Genomic DNA, 19,602 nt, shown 5'->3' with positions numbered 1-19,602 from the left:
AGTAAAAGCAGTTTATAAAATACACAAAAGAAGACATGGATATGTATTGAAGACTCAACAGGAAAAGGAGGGAAGCAACAGGGGAAGAACAGCAAGTCGGGTCTTCATTTGCTAGAAGTACAAATAAGGGGAAAGCCAAACTAGATAAAGTCTTCAAAGTATTGAATTTATCAGCATCAAAATTAAAATCTATGAAAGTATGAATTAACAGAACTTCAGAGCATGTGTAATTTATTACCTAGAATTTATTTTCAGGCCAGATTTCTTTCAGTTGTGCACTCAAAAACCCAGCCCATTAATAACAAACTGGAACCATGACTCAGAAGACGACACTGTTTAAAACCTCATTAAATATCCCTGAAATAATGTTCTGTATTACACATATTTTATATAGATATACATACAGGGCTGCTTTCATAAGTCTAAGCAAACAGAATTTCCACCAGATAAACATTTGCATCTTTATAACTCACCAGTTCCTGATCTAAGGCACTAGGTACAGATTTGCTTCTTGTGCTCAGAGTATCCTCATTTCCTTCAGAGAAGGATTCACTCAAATCTATCTCAGATCGGCTACGGTCTGGAAAATAAAAACAATTAAAATGTTTGCTATAATTTTTACAGAAGTATTCATTTCTTATCCCATACAAGTATTGTCCCAAACTCAACTGTTTTTTTAAGAAAAATTCATCAAAACAATACTTTAGTTACTTGTCAAAAACTATGACAATTGAACATCAATATAATAAATGGAAAAATATGATTTCTGATGCTGTTCAGCCTTCTGGGCAGTATTTTTTCCCCTGCACTGTTTATGTGCTGGGATTGTCTCCTGTGGATGATACTGTAGATCAAACTTTTGACTGTCTCTTGGCCTGTCAGCCTGGAATATTGCAAAACTTGCCATCCAAGTTCTCACAGTGATTACCTCCCACCACTACCAACTTCTCTTCAGCATCTCCTTCAGAATCAAGCAATTCTGGGCATACAAATGGATGCAGAAAGTATTTCTGACATTAATGTTGTTCCTTCTGCAGAAATTGTGAGACAACAAACAAGGCTCAAGACCTCCAGCAATTCCTTTCAGTCCCACAGGTCCTCTCATCCACTCTATAGGCATAAAACACAGACGTCTCAGAGAAAGATTTTCTTAGTCCTCCTCATCTAAGTGTTTTGTGTGACTGTTTCAATATATTTTGAAAGAGAGAGAGGAAGAGAATACTTTTAGATCCTGCAGATAGGAATCTGAATCTTCTAGCTGGTCTACAGTTGACATGACAGGAAAGGTCTCTCTCCTGAGCTTAATGTCCTTTGACATTTGCCAACAAGGAGACAGTGAAGAGTCCAAGGACAATTCCCAAGTTACCCACAATTTTACTTGGCATCAGTTTGCTTTGGTAACATGAGGTCAGTTCTTATCTATTAGGAAAGCCTTTATTTTATAAGGTAGCAGGGAAATTTTCACTTCATAAAGGAGTAGCCATCTGTAACACCTCTGCCTGGAGTTGCACTGTACAATATTCTCAAAGAAACTCAGAGGCTTTCAAGCTGAATTATCTAAGGTAAAGAACATTACCACAAAGTTTCTTCTTTGGGCTAAATTCAGCTGCAATAAACTGAATCCTGCTGTGTTTCAGAGAGAAACCTGTAAACCCAAATGCACTCTGTTATCCCTGTAGGAAGCCAGCTGAGTGCCTGGGAGAAGCAGAAGAGTGCAAGGTGTTCCTGCCTCTTGCTTCAGATGGGAAAAAGAGGATCTTCACCTGCTGCTGCAAAGTGGCTGTGACAGCGCCTTCCTGGGTAAGCCTTTTTCACCTGGCGGCCTCCCATGAAATGAGGTAAATTACAGATTGATTGGCCAGCTCAGTGCATCACATATCAAAATGAAATGACATGAAGTCTGTAAGGGGCTTGCTCTCTGACCACTCTTTGTTTCCCAAATTTGTTCCTGGGCAAAGTGGGTGTGAAATGTAATGGGCAGCAGCAGTAGTATTATATACAGGTTGCAGATAGGTAACATTTTATTCAACTGAGCACACAGAGAATGATTTAAGAATGTGCAATTGTGAATGAAATCTTTTAAATTCTGAGCATGTGATTTATCTAATACACTGTGCCAATATTCCTGGGGTTAGGATTACCATTTTATTAATGTAAAACTTGTGAAGTGGTATGAAATTGGTTAGTAAAAGGGAAGCATTTTCAGAATGAATATGAACAATTTTATAGAACTTACACCCAGTCTTTCATTGCACTTTAAAAACAAAAGGAACAGAGTCATAAGAATAGGAATAATCCTCTGATAGTAAAGGCTGGTAGAAAGAAGGAAAAGACTTAATACTTGCCTGATGACAAAGACACCCTAGAAACTGCAATGGAAGGTGTTCCAGATGCTTTCCTACAGTGCTTCTTTACTAAATCTTCAGGTACACTTTCACTTGCTGGAATAATCATGCCATTTTCTAAGCCAGTGTCCTGCCCAATAAAAAAAATGCACACCCTCTAAATACAAAAACTGAGCTTATTCACTATCAGTCTATAAAAACATAATTTCTATTAGATCCCAGAACTCCAAAGCTCCTTTAGCAACCAGTCTATTACTGAACATATTTAGATTCCAATCTAATCTGCTTTGCTTAGCACTGATCATGCATAAAATTTGCACAAAAATGTGATTCACGCTTACATTCTAAGTTTGCAGCTGAAGAATCAGAGCAGCTCATCCGGAGTGAGAGCAGGGAACTGAAATACTCAAATCTATTAGAAGTTCACTTAACTGAGAAATAAATTTAAAAAAAAAAAAATATAAACCCTATGGGTTTTATACCAGCATTATGATTTCAGCCAGGGTAGAGACAAACGGACTTGAACTAATTAAATTATGCCAGTATAACACCTTAAATAAAGCCAATATATTTGATATCATTATGACTTTTTGCCTTCCTGTAAAATAATACCTAATAATATAACTCCATCTGATTTAAATAAATTTTTCAAAGAAATTGAATGCACTTGAAAACAAGTCAGTCTATATGCCAAAAAAAAGTATAAATGAAACAACTGTTAATTTATTTACAGTTCCCAAAACTGCCCTTCATATATACTAACATTTTTTTCTTTTTTGTTAGGAAAGACAGTATATTAGACCAAGCATCTGGAAGTTAGAAAGAAAACTGACGCATTTAATAGGGCTCTGATCTAAACACTCATCTCCTTTTTTTTCAAACACTGATGGTAAAAGGCTCTGACTATAAATTTTACTTCCTCTGTACACTTAAGTCATGGCAACTTAAGATAACTTGCTAGTACAATCTTGATTTTTCAAGAGGGGTGACTGAAATGAATTGGGGAACGGTGTCTCCATGCACAGCCAGGGGGAGATGGGTGGCAAACAGGTGGGTTGTCTGGGAGTGAAGAGAGTGTCTGCTTCTGGACAGATGAGCCACATCCTTCTGCTGATTACAAAGTGGCCAGCCTAGCTCAGGTGTGGCCACTTACATCCCAAGAGGCCTAACAGGAGGTGAGAGGAATCATTTTGATAATGTGTCTAGCACACATTTTGTGTTATGGCATAATTTATGCAGAGCCCAGTGTCCAGATCCAGAAAAAACTAAAATCAGTTTGGCCTGATTTTTTGCACATGCTGTATTTTTGGTTTCTCTTACAAGTCAGTGGCAGCATACCAGACCCTGCATGCTTGAAAGTCCTGTCTTTAGTTCATAGCACTTAGTTAAGGTCCTGAAGTGCCAAAAAAGGTTATTCCCACACCCTTGTGCCTCCCAGTTCAGACTTTTTAACTCATTATATAATGCTGGACATCAACAGCAATTCTCTTTTAGACAAAAGAGAACAGTCTGCCAAACCAAAAGCCACATCACTGATAGAGCATGAAAAGTTCTGTTCCAGCAGAGATCTTCACTGGTCCCAGGAGAACTGAGGAAGAAATAAGATCTCCTATGTCAGGCTTGCCTTTACTGGGCTACAAATCGATCTAACAGGGCAGATACCAGCCAAGACATCTTGTTTGGTGTCAGCTGTGCTTGGTGTGAGCCCCACATCACTGCACTCACCCTGCTATAATCTGCAGTCATGCTGCGCGTGCTGAGCGCCGGAGACCTCGGGCGGGAAGGCACGGGAGCACTTCTCCTGCTCCCGGGAACCACAGCCCCTCTCGGATGAGCTGCAGCAGCCTCCACAACACTGCTGTTCAGTGAAAGAGTGCTCCCTCTGGGGTGGAGAGAGGAGTATTAAAGGGTTATTGCTTTGAGCAAACCAAGGCAACCCATTTAGCAAACCACTGCAAGAAAACAACTGTGCTAACAGGTTTCGAGAGTAACATCGCCCTGCATGGACTGTGTGATCCCCTGCAAGGAAATGGTCACTGGAAAAGAAAAAACACAGGCAAAGGGGGATTGCAATTATTTCATACATAAAAGTATTGTTAGCACTTCTACCAGAACTGCAAATAGCTCAAATGGGCAGCTCCAGTCCAGGCTGCAGAAGATGCAATTTGTCTGAGTTAATTTCACTTTACATTCACATCCCAGCAGTAGGTGAGACAATTCATGCAACTCTCCCTACCAGGATGCTGCTTGGTTTAAAGGGGAACTTCTGGCCACTTCTGCAGCCAATGTAATGCCAGCACCATCTCCAGAAAGCCTATAATCCTTGGTTATCTGCTCTCCAAGCTCTCCAGAAAAACACCAACTCATTCCCTGTCCTATTTATGTTGCAATAAAGACTCTTGACCCAGAGTGGTAGATTCTTTCAACCAGTGTGTACAGGTCTTCTTGCGAGGTTTCACATTAGTAAAAGTGACCAAAAACCATCTGTGATCAGCGTAGCAGAAGCCATTGCTGTCTAACATCACAACAGGCAGAAATTTTTCCATGGGACATTTTATATTAGAAGACACTGATAAGTCCATTAGAACACTGAGGGATAGAAAAGGTAGGTTCTTGCACTCTTTTGACCTTTTGAAACAATGAAAATTATTTTAAAGTATATTTCCACATATTTCTAATTAAAGTTCTATTTTTAATTGAAATCTGATTTGTAGTAAAAATAAAATTTTCTTGGCAGATCAACTCTTCTTTTTCCACAAACATCAGTTCAAACCTTTTAATTTTTCTTCACATTTCAGAGAAATCTCAAAAAGTCTTGCAGGACAGTAAGAAATATGTATACAGTCCTACTTACTATATTAATATTTCAAAAAATTATTTTTAACTAGGAATTGAAGGAATTCTATTCTTTCCATGAGGAAAATATGATGTCAGAGGACAATAGCAGTAAAAATTTGCTGGAAAAAGTTTTGGAAATTTTCAACATACTTTCAGTCAAAAGAGACTTGTTTAATAAATATTTTAAATTTGCCGGCATGGTCATCGTGCTGGACAACTGCTGAATTTCTCCTTCACTAGGTGTAGGCTGTCACATCATGTTTAGAGTAACTACAGTATAAATCTTCTCTGCCACAATCTAAAGTTTTATTAGAACTACTGTTAAACTGAGAAAAAATACTCTGCCACACCACAGCTCCAGTGTCACTGCTACATTAAGCAATGAGCACAGGCTCTGAATCCACATTGGTAGAAAAGAGGAATACAAAGGACCATCTCAAAGACCAGGATTATCTAGAAGTGTTGTGCAACCATGTTTTTGTCTTTTAATGAGCATATGGTAACCTCATTAACAATTACTATTCAATTTCATATATTGAAAACAGTAGATAGTGCATAATAAACACTGCTCCTATTCATGTGCATTTCACATACATACACTGCTACTTTTTAATTTGATCAGCCAGTGATCAACAAATTCTACTAAATATGCTGGATTTATCTATTTATATAAAGATGCATCTTTGGTGCTGCAAAGTCAGAAAAATCAAAGTTTCTGGCTGTCATCTGTGTTTTGTCAAAGCTGTTGGACTTAGATGCACACACTCTCAATCTGCCAGTGCATGTAAAGCTGCCAAAGTGTTCAAAACCTGAGTTTTATTGCATATCACATCACTTCTGATGGATTGTTGTGACTTTCTGTTACAAAAACTGTGTAAACTGATATAAATTAGGAGAAGTGTTCAGAAGAGAGCTGGGATAAAAGATTTGAGAACATGTTGCAAGGGGTTCTGCCGGAGTCTTCAGTCAGACTGAGCACTTGCACATCAGACCTGCTAACAGACCTCTCCTGTCCTTTGTCCTTATTTCAGTCTGCTATTAGAGAAAGATTCAACACATTTTATACATTTTAAGAAGACAACATAAGAAAAACATTGTTGTGACTACGTGATAGCCAAGGCCTCAGTATGATAGGGTAGAATGCCTGTGTAGATGACCCTGAAATTCCTGTACTATTTCTCCTAGAAGTATCCTGATCTGAAGCAGCCTCACAGTTCGTTCAGCAGCAAAATCAGCAAACATTTTTGCTGGAGTAGAAATACTCTATTTAAATAAACCAGCTGAAGAGGTGGAGTCGTGGCCTGGATCTCTCTGTTCCCAGCTCAGTACGTCTTCTCTTAAACAGAAATGTTTAGAAAGAATGAAAATTCTCTCTCCATTTCCCCTGCTGGAAGGTGAAAACAAAAAACTTACTGACATCGATCACCAGACAAATACAAGGAGAGTAAAATGAGAGGAATGGAGGAAATTTTTAGGTTTGTTGGGCTTTGGGGCTTTTTTGGGCATTTGTTTGTTTTGTAAGCATAAGCTTTGCTTCTCAGACAATATTAATGCTGAATATTGAACGACACAAAGCAGCACAGGGGCCTGGCAGACATCCCAGGTCAATCCCAGCATGAGCTGTAGCAGATCACTGCTCACCTCTCAGAGCACGGTGCTGACTTGCCTCTATGCAGACTTTGGGTTTCAGCTTCTGAGCCTGTGTTCCTCTCACCTCCATCTTTTGCATATGTAATTTCTCCTTTGGTAACTGCCCTGATTATCTTCCTGAAGAAAATGGGGAACAAAACATTTTTAAAGTTGTGATGTGCACATTCTACTGATTTCATCTGTCTGACCCATGGACAACTCTGGATAGAAGGGTCAACGCAGCACCAAATCTGGTTATCAAACTGATTCCTATAAGGGCAAAAAACCCCATCATATTTACTACAAACTGCTTTTTAAGACACCAGGCACTAAAGTATCTCTCCTATTCAGCATGGCCACTTCTAGTTTTGAATCAGAAGTGCCTTTTGTGGAAATTCCTCACTCTTTTTTTTCTTTTTTTTTTTTTTTTTTTTACAGTTTATATATAGCAAAGTATTTTTTACTTAGATATATGTATTTTCCCCTAGCAAATTATGCTATATATATTTTCTCTTGAAGGTATTTCTACAGTTACAGGTATCAATGCCCCAAACGTACCATTTTCCAAAAACATATCACCCCCTTGCCTTGCAAAACATGGCCTAGTAAGAAAGAAATTAATTAAATTAATTAAAGTTTTGGGAAAATAAGTATTTTTCATAACCTTATAAACAAGAATAGTCTGATGATTTATTTTATAACACTGTCAGTAGCAGTTGGCCCCAAAAGAGCCTTGTTAAATCAAATCCACTCATGAGATACATGAATACGGAACCTGAGGGAGGAAGAAGAAGCAAGCAAGGAAGAGGAGGAATAATGAACAAGTTCTAAAAGAGGCCACAAAATATACTAGGAAAAGCAAGCCAAATTATTGTAGGATTAAATTTCTGTTATGGGGAACGTCACAAAAAAAAAAAAAAAAAACAAACCAAAAAACCAAACATTTCAGGCTGCAAACAGAAAAAGACTGTGCATCACTAAAATAAAAAACAGACAATTATAAAAGTAATTGTTTCTCATAGGGGAATACAAGTAATAGATTTGCACAAAGGATTTAAATGGAAGAAGGATTAGAAAAGTAAACTTTAATGCAGTCTTATTGTATCTACCAGCTAGCATGACTTAGAGCAACATCATTACAGTAGAATCCCTACTCTGTTTCTTCTTTTTTTTTTGGGGTGGGGGGGGAGAAGCCAGGGGCATTCTGATGCTCTTTTCCCCTATATTAAAGAGATATAAATCACTGATGTTAATTTCTGAAATCACTGGAACAATTCCATACTCAGTTCTCCTCAGAAGTAAAAAAGTTGCAATATTTAGGATCCATGGATTGTGTTCTTCCTTTCAAAAGAAACAAAGTTTTCCAACTATCAGCCCATGGAACTCTGGCCATGATATGAACATCCACCCAATTTTTCTTCCCATTAACCCAATAACTTCAAGTTAGGTCAAGACACCACTCATACACCTATATATTCAATGCATCTGTTCATGTCCCCTGAGAGTAAGCAAGTGCTCCTCTAAGGGCATAGCCAGGCTGGGGTTAAACACTGCAAGATGACCAGCAGCAAATCTGTTCCTTCACTGTCAGGCTGCATTTGCACAGATAGAAACTAAAGGAAAACTTGACCTGTGGACAAAACTGACCAGAATGCATAAAAAACTGGCCCTCCAAACCCAGGTTTTTTTGCATTTGCTTCTTCAGCAAACCTGCCCTTAAGGACACTCTTGCTTCTGAGTATAAACAAGAAAAATCCAGGAGTAAAACTGACTTATTTTCTTTTACTTTCATAGCTGAAGAGTAATTACTGCTGCATTTCCCAGGAAACAGCAATCTAATTATAATAGGTATGCCTTTCAATGAAGGCTGTTTCAAACCCCGGAAAGTTTGAGGCTGAAGTAGAACAGTGGAAAAAGTAATAAGAAAATCTTTCCAACCTTATGCAGCTGTTTTCAGATTTATCAGTTTCTGGGGAGAAAACAACAAAAAAAAGGTTTTACCCTATTTTTCTAGGTCTGCTGAAGACTGACTTATGCCCATTTATGGAGGAGGCTGATACATCTGGCTTTTTTTCTTCATTCTCTTGGTGTTGATCTTGGTGTTGATCTTGGAATGTTCTTTCTTCATCCTTATTTGAAACTGTATCTGCAATGGAGGGGGAAAGAAAAAGTGAATGTTTGCATGAAAACACAGCCCATGTCAAACAACTGCAAAAATAGATTTTCTATTTTTAACTTAAAATAAAAAAAATCTTTGTGATAAAATATAATGATAAAACCTTGGGAGTTGTTTGGGTTTTCCTTTTAATAAAAGAAAATAGAACTGTAAGTAGTTTAAGATGTTTCTCATGATCAGCTTGTCTTGAACCATGCTTCTTTTTTATCTTATTTATCACTGACAATATTTAATAACCAAAGGACCTGAAATTTAATTTTGAAATGGACAGTATTTTCTGTGTTGAAGGAAGGAGTGTTTTCCTAATGGAAGAATTTCTTCAACTAGGAGCAAGGTATGGTGAAAATGGCTTAAATATATTTTTCAATATATCTATCATATAACAAAGCAACAAATCATGAGATACCCAATCTGCCAGGTGACACAGTATCAAGAACGTTGGATACTTCCAGTTTTACAGCTCCTGAAGCGCAGTGGTATTGGCAAGATCCGCATTTGGTCGAGCAGCATGTTTGCACCAGGCATTTTTTCCGATGGCAGCAAACCGCTCCCTGTCCTTACAAAGTGCCTGCACCCATCACCTTCCTACTGCAAGTGACGCTGTATCTGAAACAGACTACCTAGTGAACAGCTTTGTGTGCAGAGGGAAGGAGTTAAGTGAATACAAAGCATCAGCATGGAGGAAAACCATGTTTCTTGAAACAGTGGTCCTGTGGTACCACAGCAGCTCACAGATGTGGTAGACCTGCTCTGCTTGGTAGAAGACAACCAGAATGTTTACTGCACCTAAAAGTGCAGGTGCAATTTGTTGGAGACACCTGGGCAAAAAGAAAGTCTGAATACCAAGTAGTCTGGTGATGGTCCATGCTCCAGCAAACAGCACAGGAGTTAACATTTACCTTTCTTATTCTAAGAGAAAAACTGAGTACTTTTTACGCACTGCCATCACGGATAAGAGAGACAAAGTCAAAAAATGTCCAGGTTTGGATCTCTCCATGCAGCCAAACTTCCTGGTAGGAACTGAGGATAAACTTTCAGAGCCTCCACTGCTCCACCAAACAGGTGGACAGTGATATTCAGCAGCAAAGTCCAGCTGCCCTTCAACAGCTCTTTATCTCCACAGAGATACTCCTTTCATATAGGCCTTACCTTTCCTGTACATTAATCATTCACAAATCGCTACATAGTAAGACACAAATACAAAAATAAAATTAAAATACAGGTTATACGTAAAACTGCCACAGTCAAAACAAGTCAAACTCTCAGGAAATAAGGTTTGAGCAAATTAAGCACAAGCAAATCTCTCTCTTGAGGCCCCTACCTGGGAATTTGCGTAGGATAGACTGTCTGACAACATCGGTTCCAAGATTTGACTGTTTGAATCGCTTTGCTCTCTCTTCAAAAAACCATTCTCCTGTCACTATCCGTAGCTGTCTGTATGGGGAAAATGGAAAAAGCCAGAGACATATAAACATTAGCAAACTTGGCCAACCCAGGCTACTGCTATGCATCATTCAACTGTCATGCTCACAAATTCTGGACAACATTTACACAGTTTAAAGAGCTAAAGAGATTGATTGCAAATCATGGGATAACAGGACACATAGAAGAAAAATATCATCTTACTTTGTGAATGGAAAGCGAGTTCCAGTATATGGAAATTTTCTTGGTAAAAAAAACATTTCAACTACTTTTACTGGATTTCTGTAAAAAACGTGTAACATATTGTCATCCTAGTCCTTTGTGAATTATTCAACCTCACAGTTTCCAATAGCTCCAAAATTACAAGAGACATAGAAACAGTAACAGTGGGTAGAGGGAGAAAAACTCCCACCAAAGCTCCTGCCAGGTGAGTGAGCAGTTCATGGTCCCAACCTGCTTATAGACAGGACACTGCAAGTCTATTTATATTTTTCATCTCTAGTTTGATATGCTGACATTACATACAGTTTCTTCACGACAGTGTTGCTGTGAATTAGCTATGTGCCAGAGGTTCAGAGCAATGAAAATTTGCCTTTGCTACTGTTCTGGATAATGTTGCTTTTTCTGATTTCAAATTCTTTCACCTATACTAGCAATTAAGAAAATCTGTACTGGCACTGCTGTTTTCCCTGGGTATATTTTCATGCTGATTGTTAGCCTTTTCCTGAATTAGTTTCATTATGACACAGCATGACCACTTCCACTGCCTCACTACATACAGTTGATGGCAAAAAGCTACTAATCTTGGTAAAAGCAAATAAACGAACTAATAAACTCCAAACATTAAAAACTGATTTAGCTCCAGACATGTTCCTGCCTACTGTTCAATAAGAAAACCTATTTCCAAACCCACACTGGAAGAGAAACTATCTAGTCTCTTGGGCATGAAAATTACTACAGATGGGTTTAGAGATCAATATCTTTGCTATGAAATTATTTTTGAGTCATGCCTGAAAGGAGAGTCTTACCTGAGAAAATAATAAAAATTACTGAATAACATCCTACCATTGGTGAAAAGACCCTAACATTATCAGTTCTTCCTTACTCATTAATGAATCATACATCTCTGCATGACTCACTAAAAAACCCATAAAATTAAAAAAGAATAATTAAAATTCAAAATGTGTGTCCACAAGCATAGAAATAGATTATTGCCTTATCTTGTTGTTGCAGACTCCTAGTGACAAAACCTTCTATAATTCATCATCACAATCAGTCAGTCATTATGAAAGGCAGTAAATAAAATCTCTGCTTCCACTGAGAATTTTTAAATGACTTCTGTTGTTCACAAACACTGGAAAGGGTTTGCTTCATTAGAAACTATGCACAGTCTGTCTAGTGTGGAAACTGTTTTTGATCTGAATTTTCACAATTCCTTTACAGCACACACTTCCCTGTGCAGTATTTTATAGCAAGATTTGTGGTAAGTTTAATGTTTTATATCAAGTCATAAACCTTTCAGACCTTTGACTACACCATCAAATTCCATTGCCATATAAAAGACGTATCACACGTTCATTTTTTTCCTCAGTTATTACCAAGTTTGACCATAAAACTCCAAAAGTGCTGCTTTCCCCTTGGTCAGAGATTTCATTCATCACTAATATCTTACTAGCAATATTCTTAATTTGATCAAGGTCAGACAGAGCACTGCCCACAGACTTATCCAGAAAAGTACCTTCACCTTTCTCCAAGCTCAGACAATCAAGGATAAGGTATGACCTACACCAAGGGTTTCAGCAGAGTGGGAGGCTGCTCCCCACAAAGCTACAGGATTTTGCAAACAAACCTTGTAATTATTTCCACTCACAACCCTGATTGTGACACCCACCTAGGCTGCTGGGGTTCATGGAGAGGCAGCTCTCTGCCACAGGGTCCCTGGATGCAAACCTCTCTGCAGAGGGACAGAAAACCTCTTGGTGCCTCTTATCTCTCAGGAGATCTCAGCCTGGGTGGAATGTTGGCTGAGACCAACATATCTACTTGTTTTACCACATTATTGCAATCTGATGTGGAGATTCAATCCTGTAGTAGCAGGACCAAGGGCTCGAGGAGAGCCTTATGGGCTGAAGAGATTGAAGCAGCTGCAGCCAAGGGAAGGGTGGTTGGTGCAGGTGTGGAAGCAGACTGGGAAGGAAGAGGATGGAAAACTGCTGGGCTGTGCAAGGAAGGATCAGCAGAGGTGCTGTTGGTGGAGGGAGATCCTCCCTCAACATCCATCCCTAGGAGGGGACCTTCCTCTCCTTCTTCAATCCCCTGGCATATGGGTCCCCTGCAACCTTAGAGCTCACCATCAGTCATCAATCTCCCTCTCTGTCCCCACTCCATCCCCACCTCTTCTACTCCTCTCTCTGCTACTAAAGCAGCCTGAAAAATGGGAAAGGCTCATCCCAGGCTCAGAGTAAGGAATGAGTAGTGCAGAGAAGCACTTCCTCTTCCTCTTACCATCCCCTTGTAGTAGTAACTATGACCTAATATTCTTCTTGCTCATGGTCTCAAAGATGTGCAAGGAATTAGTCTATTAGTTTAGTCTATTTGGGCAACACTAGCTGATCCCTTTTCCTCCTGGTAATGGATAAGTAAGAAATCTACTTCTCTTACTAATCTCTCTCTGCTGTCTGTCACCTGCCACCATTACACACCCCCAAATTACATACCTGGTGCCCTCTTACTTAGCCAAAGAAGTTCAGGGTCATCACTGCATGCTCTGGTAAACACAGACTGGGCCCCCAAGGAAAGAAGAGTGTGCAAATCCCTTCTGTTGGTCTGAGTGGGTCAGGGAGTGTGACAGGCACTACACTGACAAGAGTTGTACTGTGTGCCTGTTCAGATAACAATGGCAAACTGCATTGCCCATCTTCTTCATCAGACTGATGTTATTCAGCAATAAGATCCACATTTTCAACTGACCTGCAGATTTTTGCAGTGCTACTTTAAAGAGGCCCTGCAGAATGTGTAAAGATACACGTTCTGCCCTGACTTCACCAAGAGAACCAGGTCTAAGGTAAAACACAGACATCTCAACTGAGGCACAAGACATGGTGAATAAAGGGAGCATTGCCTTGTTTTAGTCAAGTGCTTCACTTCTCTGGCCAATCCTGTTTATTCACAGTGAAAGAATAAAAACAACAGCCACTGACAGCCAGCCATTGTGAGTGCCTCATGCAACAAGTATAGAGTCCTCAACACTCATTTCAGACCTTCATCCTCACTTTCATCAGTGTTATTTTGTGTCTTGCAATCCTGAATTCTGCTGGCATTCCTTTTTTGCAAAAATGTCCTTACCCAACAGATCACCTCTACAAAAATATCACTTTCTGATGAAATAAAGATGAAACCTCTCAGCTTTGAAGTTTTGAACTTCTAGTGCACTACTATTGGGTTTATTTTGCATGTATATTGAACAATTCACACAAAGATTAGTGTTCATGTTACCTTAATCACTCACAGGTGTCAGGAGTACCTATTAAAAGAATTTTTATTCTACACATAAATAGAAATGACTTCAGATCAAATGACTGCTTAAGTCTCTGACTTGAAGTTTAAATTTCATAATTGCATTTGACATTCTGAATCAAAAATTGAAAAGTGAGACCTAAACAGTCTTATAATAATGCTAGTTTCATGCATTTATAATTATGACAAAGGTAGTGTGTCTTTCCTACTGAAGATGGTGCATCTCTGTTCTATTTCTGATATGGGACTTAAACATACCCTTTCTGTATAAATAATTGTTTCAGTGGGAAAAGAGACCAGGACTTTACTCAACAGGACATCAAATCAGAGCTTGCAGCTTTGGTTTTTGTTGTTTGTAAAATGGGCCCAAGGTCCATACTGACTGTAGATCATGGTATGTGTATGTATTTTCTTTATTTTCTCATTTACCATGTAGCACACAATGTACAAAAAATGCGTAATTTCTACCAAAACAGTGTTTAGACTGGTTTTCCAAGATGTTTAACAGGTGCTGAAGTAGTTTCAGAAAGAAGAAAAATAGTGTTATAAATTGTAATAGCAGCAATTTTTGCATGATAGCTTTTTCCTGTGCTCAAAAGAGCTAGGAAAATTCACATCCAAGTAGGTAAGTTTAGTACCAAGTACTTATGGAATCTGCTAAAATCTTTACACAATAATTACTGATCTACCTACTCACATAATCATGTAAGAGGGAGAATGTTACTGTTCCATGCCTCTTCCCCCTTAATGGTCTCCTACTAAATGGATTCACTTTAATAACACACTGCTCAGCCTAAAAATGGAACATAACCTACAACCTATCCCTGTCAAACACTCAGCTCATTATTTTACCTTCTCATTTTTGCAAGACACTTCATGGTCAAATGCCCAGTTATTAAAAAAAAAAAAAGAAAATCCATTTAAGATGGAAACTCCCAAATGTTACTTTCAATTATTTCTTTTGAGCAAAGCCCCACATTAGTAACACAGTTGAACTCTCCATTTGATCATCCAGTCTAACCCAGAAGAGGCAAGAGATTTAACGCAGCTTCCTTTCCCCCCTCTGTTCCTCAAGTTATATCACTTCACTCTCAGGAGTAAAATTCGGGAAAAAATGGCAAGACCAAAGGCTGGATAAAATGCAACCTATGCTTGAATATTCCAAAACATGCACCCTCATCTTTGTATGTATTCAATTCTGCAGAGTATTTTCTGTAATGTAAATTAATTCCATCATAACTTTTAATTTACTGTGAGGCTATTAAATAGAAATTTTTGACCCTGAGAAAAAAAGAGAAACTTGCTTAGAAGTTACTAAAGTAAAAAGAAATTATAAGAAATTTGAAAAGCATTTGCACATTAAAACATTGAAAATGCCTCTATTTTTAGGCTCCTAATGGGAATAACTGTTACTAAGATACTGATGAATTTTCATGACACATTAAGACAGCACAATTATTTCAAAGATGAAGATAAATTTCCCATTACTGCTTTGTTCTTCTGTAATAACTTGGACCACCTAGGCATTTGATCTCACTGAAGAACTCGATCAAAATAAAGGCATTGTTCACAGACACCTAGGCATGTTCACAGTGAGAGATACAGACAGTATCAAGATGTGAAATATGCCAGTCAGCAGCCTCCTTGAAGAACTTGTTCTCCCTCAACCTATTAATTATTTTATTGGTCAAATTTAAAGCATAAACTGACCACATTTTAAGATGATACAGGGGGGAAAAAGGTGATCTTAGTTTGAAAGCTCCTGATAACCTCAGTTCCTTGTATGCAGGGAGTGAAGCAGAAAAGCTTCATCTTTCAAGTGCATCACTACATACAAGCTCAATTCACCTCATTAAATAGTGTAACAATGTGACCACCAAACACCCAATCCCATAAAGAAAGGCTGTGTTTTCTCTGCCCTCAGCAACCGCAGAACTAAGGGTTTGGCTGGATAGTTCACTCTAACCCTTCTTGACCGATAAATACTTCATCTTGTGACCTTATATTCTAGCTGGTAATAACACCTATGAAGGGAAAATCCCAGTAATTTTCTCATAATGGACATTAAATGAGAATATCTTTTTACAGTAACTCTAAACTGTAAGACAATTCATATATAAACCCTTTTGTTATACTTTAAAATACTGATGAACCTCTCTCAATATTCACAATCAAATGTCTTTCCTCAAATTCACTAAATCTCTTTTTCTGAGAGCATTTCAGAATGTAATTAATGTGTTGTAATGAGCTTCCCCATCACCATAAGCTGTTTTTCAAGCAAGTCTGTCTCTGGAGAAATGGCAGGTGAAATGTTCTAAATATTATTTTGGAGGAGTCAGATTCTTTTGTTGCCAGATGAAGATGTTCTGAGCGACAGATGAACAGGTAGATTGTATTATTAAATGAACTTGTATGTCTTGCCTGCAGCCACCATAATGCTATATATTGGGGGGCATTGGCTTTTTAAAATTTGTTCAGATAATCATATTATGCATACTTTTAATTATAAAAGTAGCATCTTGAAATTACCCTTCCTCAAGTCAAAGTCAGCATACTCACAGTTTGCCATCAGTTTGTTTGTTTGTTCTTATCTTTGTGTGGTGTTTGTTTATTGGTTGTTTTTACGTCATTTTTGGTAGGTGCACCTAACTCCACCATAAATGTTACAACAATAACATTTGATCCAAGGCCATGTGACAGAATGTCCTTTCACTGTACTACAGGTATCCCAAACTCCTGTGTTACGAGTGGATAGACAGAATACAAGAAGTTCAGAAGGAAAGAAAGCCCAAAATGTATTCAAGTGAAGCAACAGGCAGAAGTTGGCTGATTATTTTTCCCCTCCTGCTGCTTTTGTTTGCATAAATCTCTCTCACCACTGGATTGTTTTCCTTGCCTTCTGCTTTTTATCTTGTAAAGGTCCTATTTCCATTAACTTAACCAGCTCCTCCACCAACTGTAACTCAAAAAGCCTAAAAATCCTAATTTCTCCCGCATTTCTCACCTGAGAGAAAAGCAAAACTGAAATAATTTTAATTAGAACTACTCACAGTGATGTAGTTGAAGTGCTTGTTGCAAACTTCTTTCTCTGCACTGCCCACACAGAAGATAATCTCTCTGTGTACTCCCAGCAGTGTAAAAGACTTTTTACAGATCATTAACTGTCATATAGTCTTGCAAAAAACAGTGAGAATTAACAAAAAGAAAGGACACAGATTTCAATTTCATGAAGATACCCAACAAAGACAAAACTTTAGCACTTGTAAAGTTGAGCTTTTTACAAGCAAATTACATCATGGCTTGTAATAACTTAAAGGCAGGCTTCAACCACAATTAATTGTCAAGGTGATTGCCAAAACCACTGCTTGGCATGCAGAGTCACAGCACAACCAGGAGAAGCAGTAGTGGTGCATGTTTTGAGAAGTCGCCTCATCCATCTTTCAGCCCCAAAACTGGACCATCTTTACTTGATGTCATCGTCCCAAAGAGAGGTTTATCCAACTTGTTTTTAGAACAACATTCTGCAACCTTTCTAAGTTGTATCAATGTTCATACCGTGAACCTAAGGCAACCCACCTACGTCCTAAGGACCTCACTGCCACCGTCCAAGCTCGCTTGGCCCCGGCAGATGAACCTTAGGATTAAAGGGTGGGCTCAGTTCCGCGCACACTGTGTCTCACCTAAAAAATCCAATGCGCAGGCTGGAAGGTGTAAAGACCTTCCCTGGATCTTCGCTCGCGAAGACTGGACCATCTTTACTTGATGTCATCGTCCCAAAGAGAGGTTTATCCAACTTGTTTTTAGAACAACATTCTGCAACCTTTCTAAGTTGTATCAATGTTCATACCGTGAACCTAAAACCTTCCAATGCAATTCAAGACATGACTTTTCTTATCCGAAGTGAGGTCTGAGAACAGCCTGTATGCCCCCTCAGTTTTGCTACCTTTTGTAGAGTTAAAACGCAGTTATTTTCAGTCTTCTCTTGGCTTGGCCAAACACTTCTGACTCCTTCCATTACTCTGGACGTATTGTGTGCTGGGCTTGGGATCATCATTTTCTGCTGAACTTTCTCCAGCTGGCCAACATGAACTGTGCTACACAAAACTGGGCAGGTACTCTACATAAAATAGGATTGCATTATGTATTTTGCAGGCCATAATTTAGCTTGTACATAACTGTGTGATACTCAGCTTTTCTGCAGTGGAAAATATTGTTGATTCATGTTCAGCTTTTATTCAGTACAATACCCAGATCCTTTCATAAGGAACAGCTGCATAAGCTATTTTTATACTCATACTGTGCCTCTGCAGCTGCATTTTTCCCCAAATGTAGTACTTCCACATGCCCAGAGGGAGCCAACACTTGCTTTTCCTTCAAAACACTTCTCTAAATTCTAAGTATCGCCTTGAATCCTAATCCTGCCCTTCAGCATGCCTGGAGCACCTCTCAGTTTTATGTCACCTGCAGGTGTAACTGGCAAACTCATCTGCTGCATCAAGGTCCTGAACGAAAATACTTAACTGTAAAAAGCCAGGAAATATTCTGCTCTATCCCACTGGGGTTTCTTTGAAGGTGGTTTTTCGTATGTGTAGTTTTTTTTCTTTAATTTGTTTGTTTAGGGGTCTTTTTTTTTTTCCTCTGTTTTCTTGGGGCTTTTTGACAGTCAAATGTCCATAACCACTCTGAGAACAGAGCTTTATAATTTTCCAGGCATGTCTGCAGTCACACTGGCAGAATTTATTCCAGGGCATAGCTCCCCTAATTTTTCACCTTATTAGAATGACACAAGAGAAAGTGTCAAAAGGTTAACTTCAGTCAAGTTATAAGATATCAACAGATCCTCCTCTGTCACCCTACCAAAGGTGGAAATTAAATTGGTTTTGACATTCTTTGTTCTTGAGCCAACTCTTACTTATCTTCCTGTCATCTCTCAGCTTTTGAACAGACACAGTACTCATTTGTTTCAGTTTATTTAGAGAAATTAAAGGAAATGTGACAGGGTCAACAATTCCCTTGTTCTTCTTTTCTTCATTTTAGAAGATTAGTATTGTGTTTGCTGTTCTCTCTGTCATCTCACCTGAACCCCATCATTTCTGAAAGGCACAACATTGACATCATCTCAGAAACTACCTGAAGCAAATTACAAGGAGCTCAGCCTGGCCCTTACCAATTTAAAATCATTTCACAAATCAAATACTTGAACTTGTTTCATCTTAAAAGGTGAGACACTGTTTTTTGGATGTGCCCCACTGGAAGCAGAGAAAGTTAAAGCATCTAGTTAAAAACAGATGCAACCTTCTAAAGCTAAAGTTAGACTGCACAAACCCTAAACTCCATTGTATTAAATTTTCACTAACTGTCTGGGTATCCAATGTCTGACCATAACTAGCAATTTGGTTTCACTCCCTGAAAGAATTCACCTTTCTGATCTTATTAGTTTGATGGTCTATTAAAAAAGAAAAAACTTATCCCTCTAATTCTTTCTCCTTTTAACATGATTATTTTATGACACCTCTTTCTTATACCATCCAGTTCTTACATCAGGGTACATAACTGAGTTTTGTTGCCCAACACATTTCTCCTTTTCTTCACAGTTTTCTTACCAAGTAAAGCCACAAAATCACACATTACCACACCAATTAAGTGAATTATTCTTCCAAGAATACACTAAGTAAA

At 38.5% G+C, this 19,602-nt stretch overlaps 1 protein-coding gene across 6 annotated transcripts in view; it reads right to left on the bottom strand.

Moving 5' to 3' along the window:
- The window catches only part of SYTL5 (synaptotagmin like 5), an 81,377-nt gene that overhangs the window by 25,678 nt on the left and 36,097 nt on the right, over positions 1-19,602 (bottom strand). For all 6 annotated transcript variants that reach the window (XM_050332043.1, XM_050332041.1, XM_050332044.1 and 3 more), the window contains exons 4-9: positions 10,310-10,422; positions 8,814-8,958; positions 6,825-6,950; positions 4,071-4,227; positions 2,346-2,475; positions 474-580 (exon numbers count right to left, since the gene is read on the bottom strand). In XM_050332043.1, the coding sequence (XP_050188000.1) occupies positions 474-580; positions 2,346-2,475; positions 4,071-4,227; positions 6,825-6,950; positions 8,814-8,958; positions 10,310-10,422 (778 nt within the window). The remainder of the gene's footprint in view (positions 1-473; positions 581-2,345; positions 2,476-4,070; positions 4,228-6,824; positions 6,951-8,813; positions 8,959-10,309; positions 10,423-19,602) is intronic.

This window comes from Myiozetetes cayanensis, unplaced genomic scaffold (assembly GCF_022539395.1).
Source record: "Myiozetetes cayanensis isolate MyiCay16 unplaced genomic scaffold, myiCay2020 scf5-8, whole genome shotgun sequence".
NCBI classification, from domain to species: Eukaryota; Metazoa; Chordata; class Aves; order Passeriformes; family Tyrannidae; genus Myiozetetes; species Myiozetetes cayanensis.
This window is presented reverse-complemented; position numbering and strand designations above follow the sequence as displayed.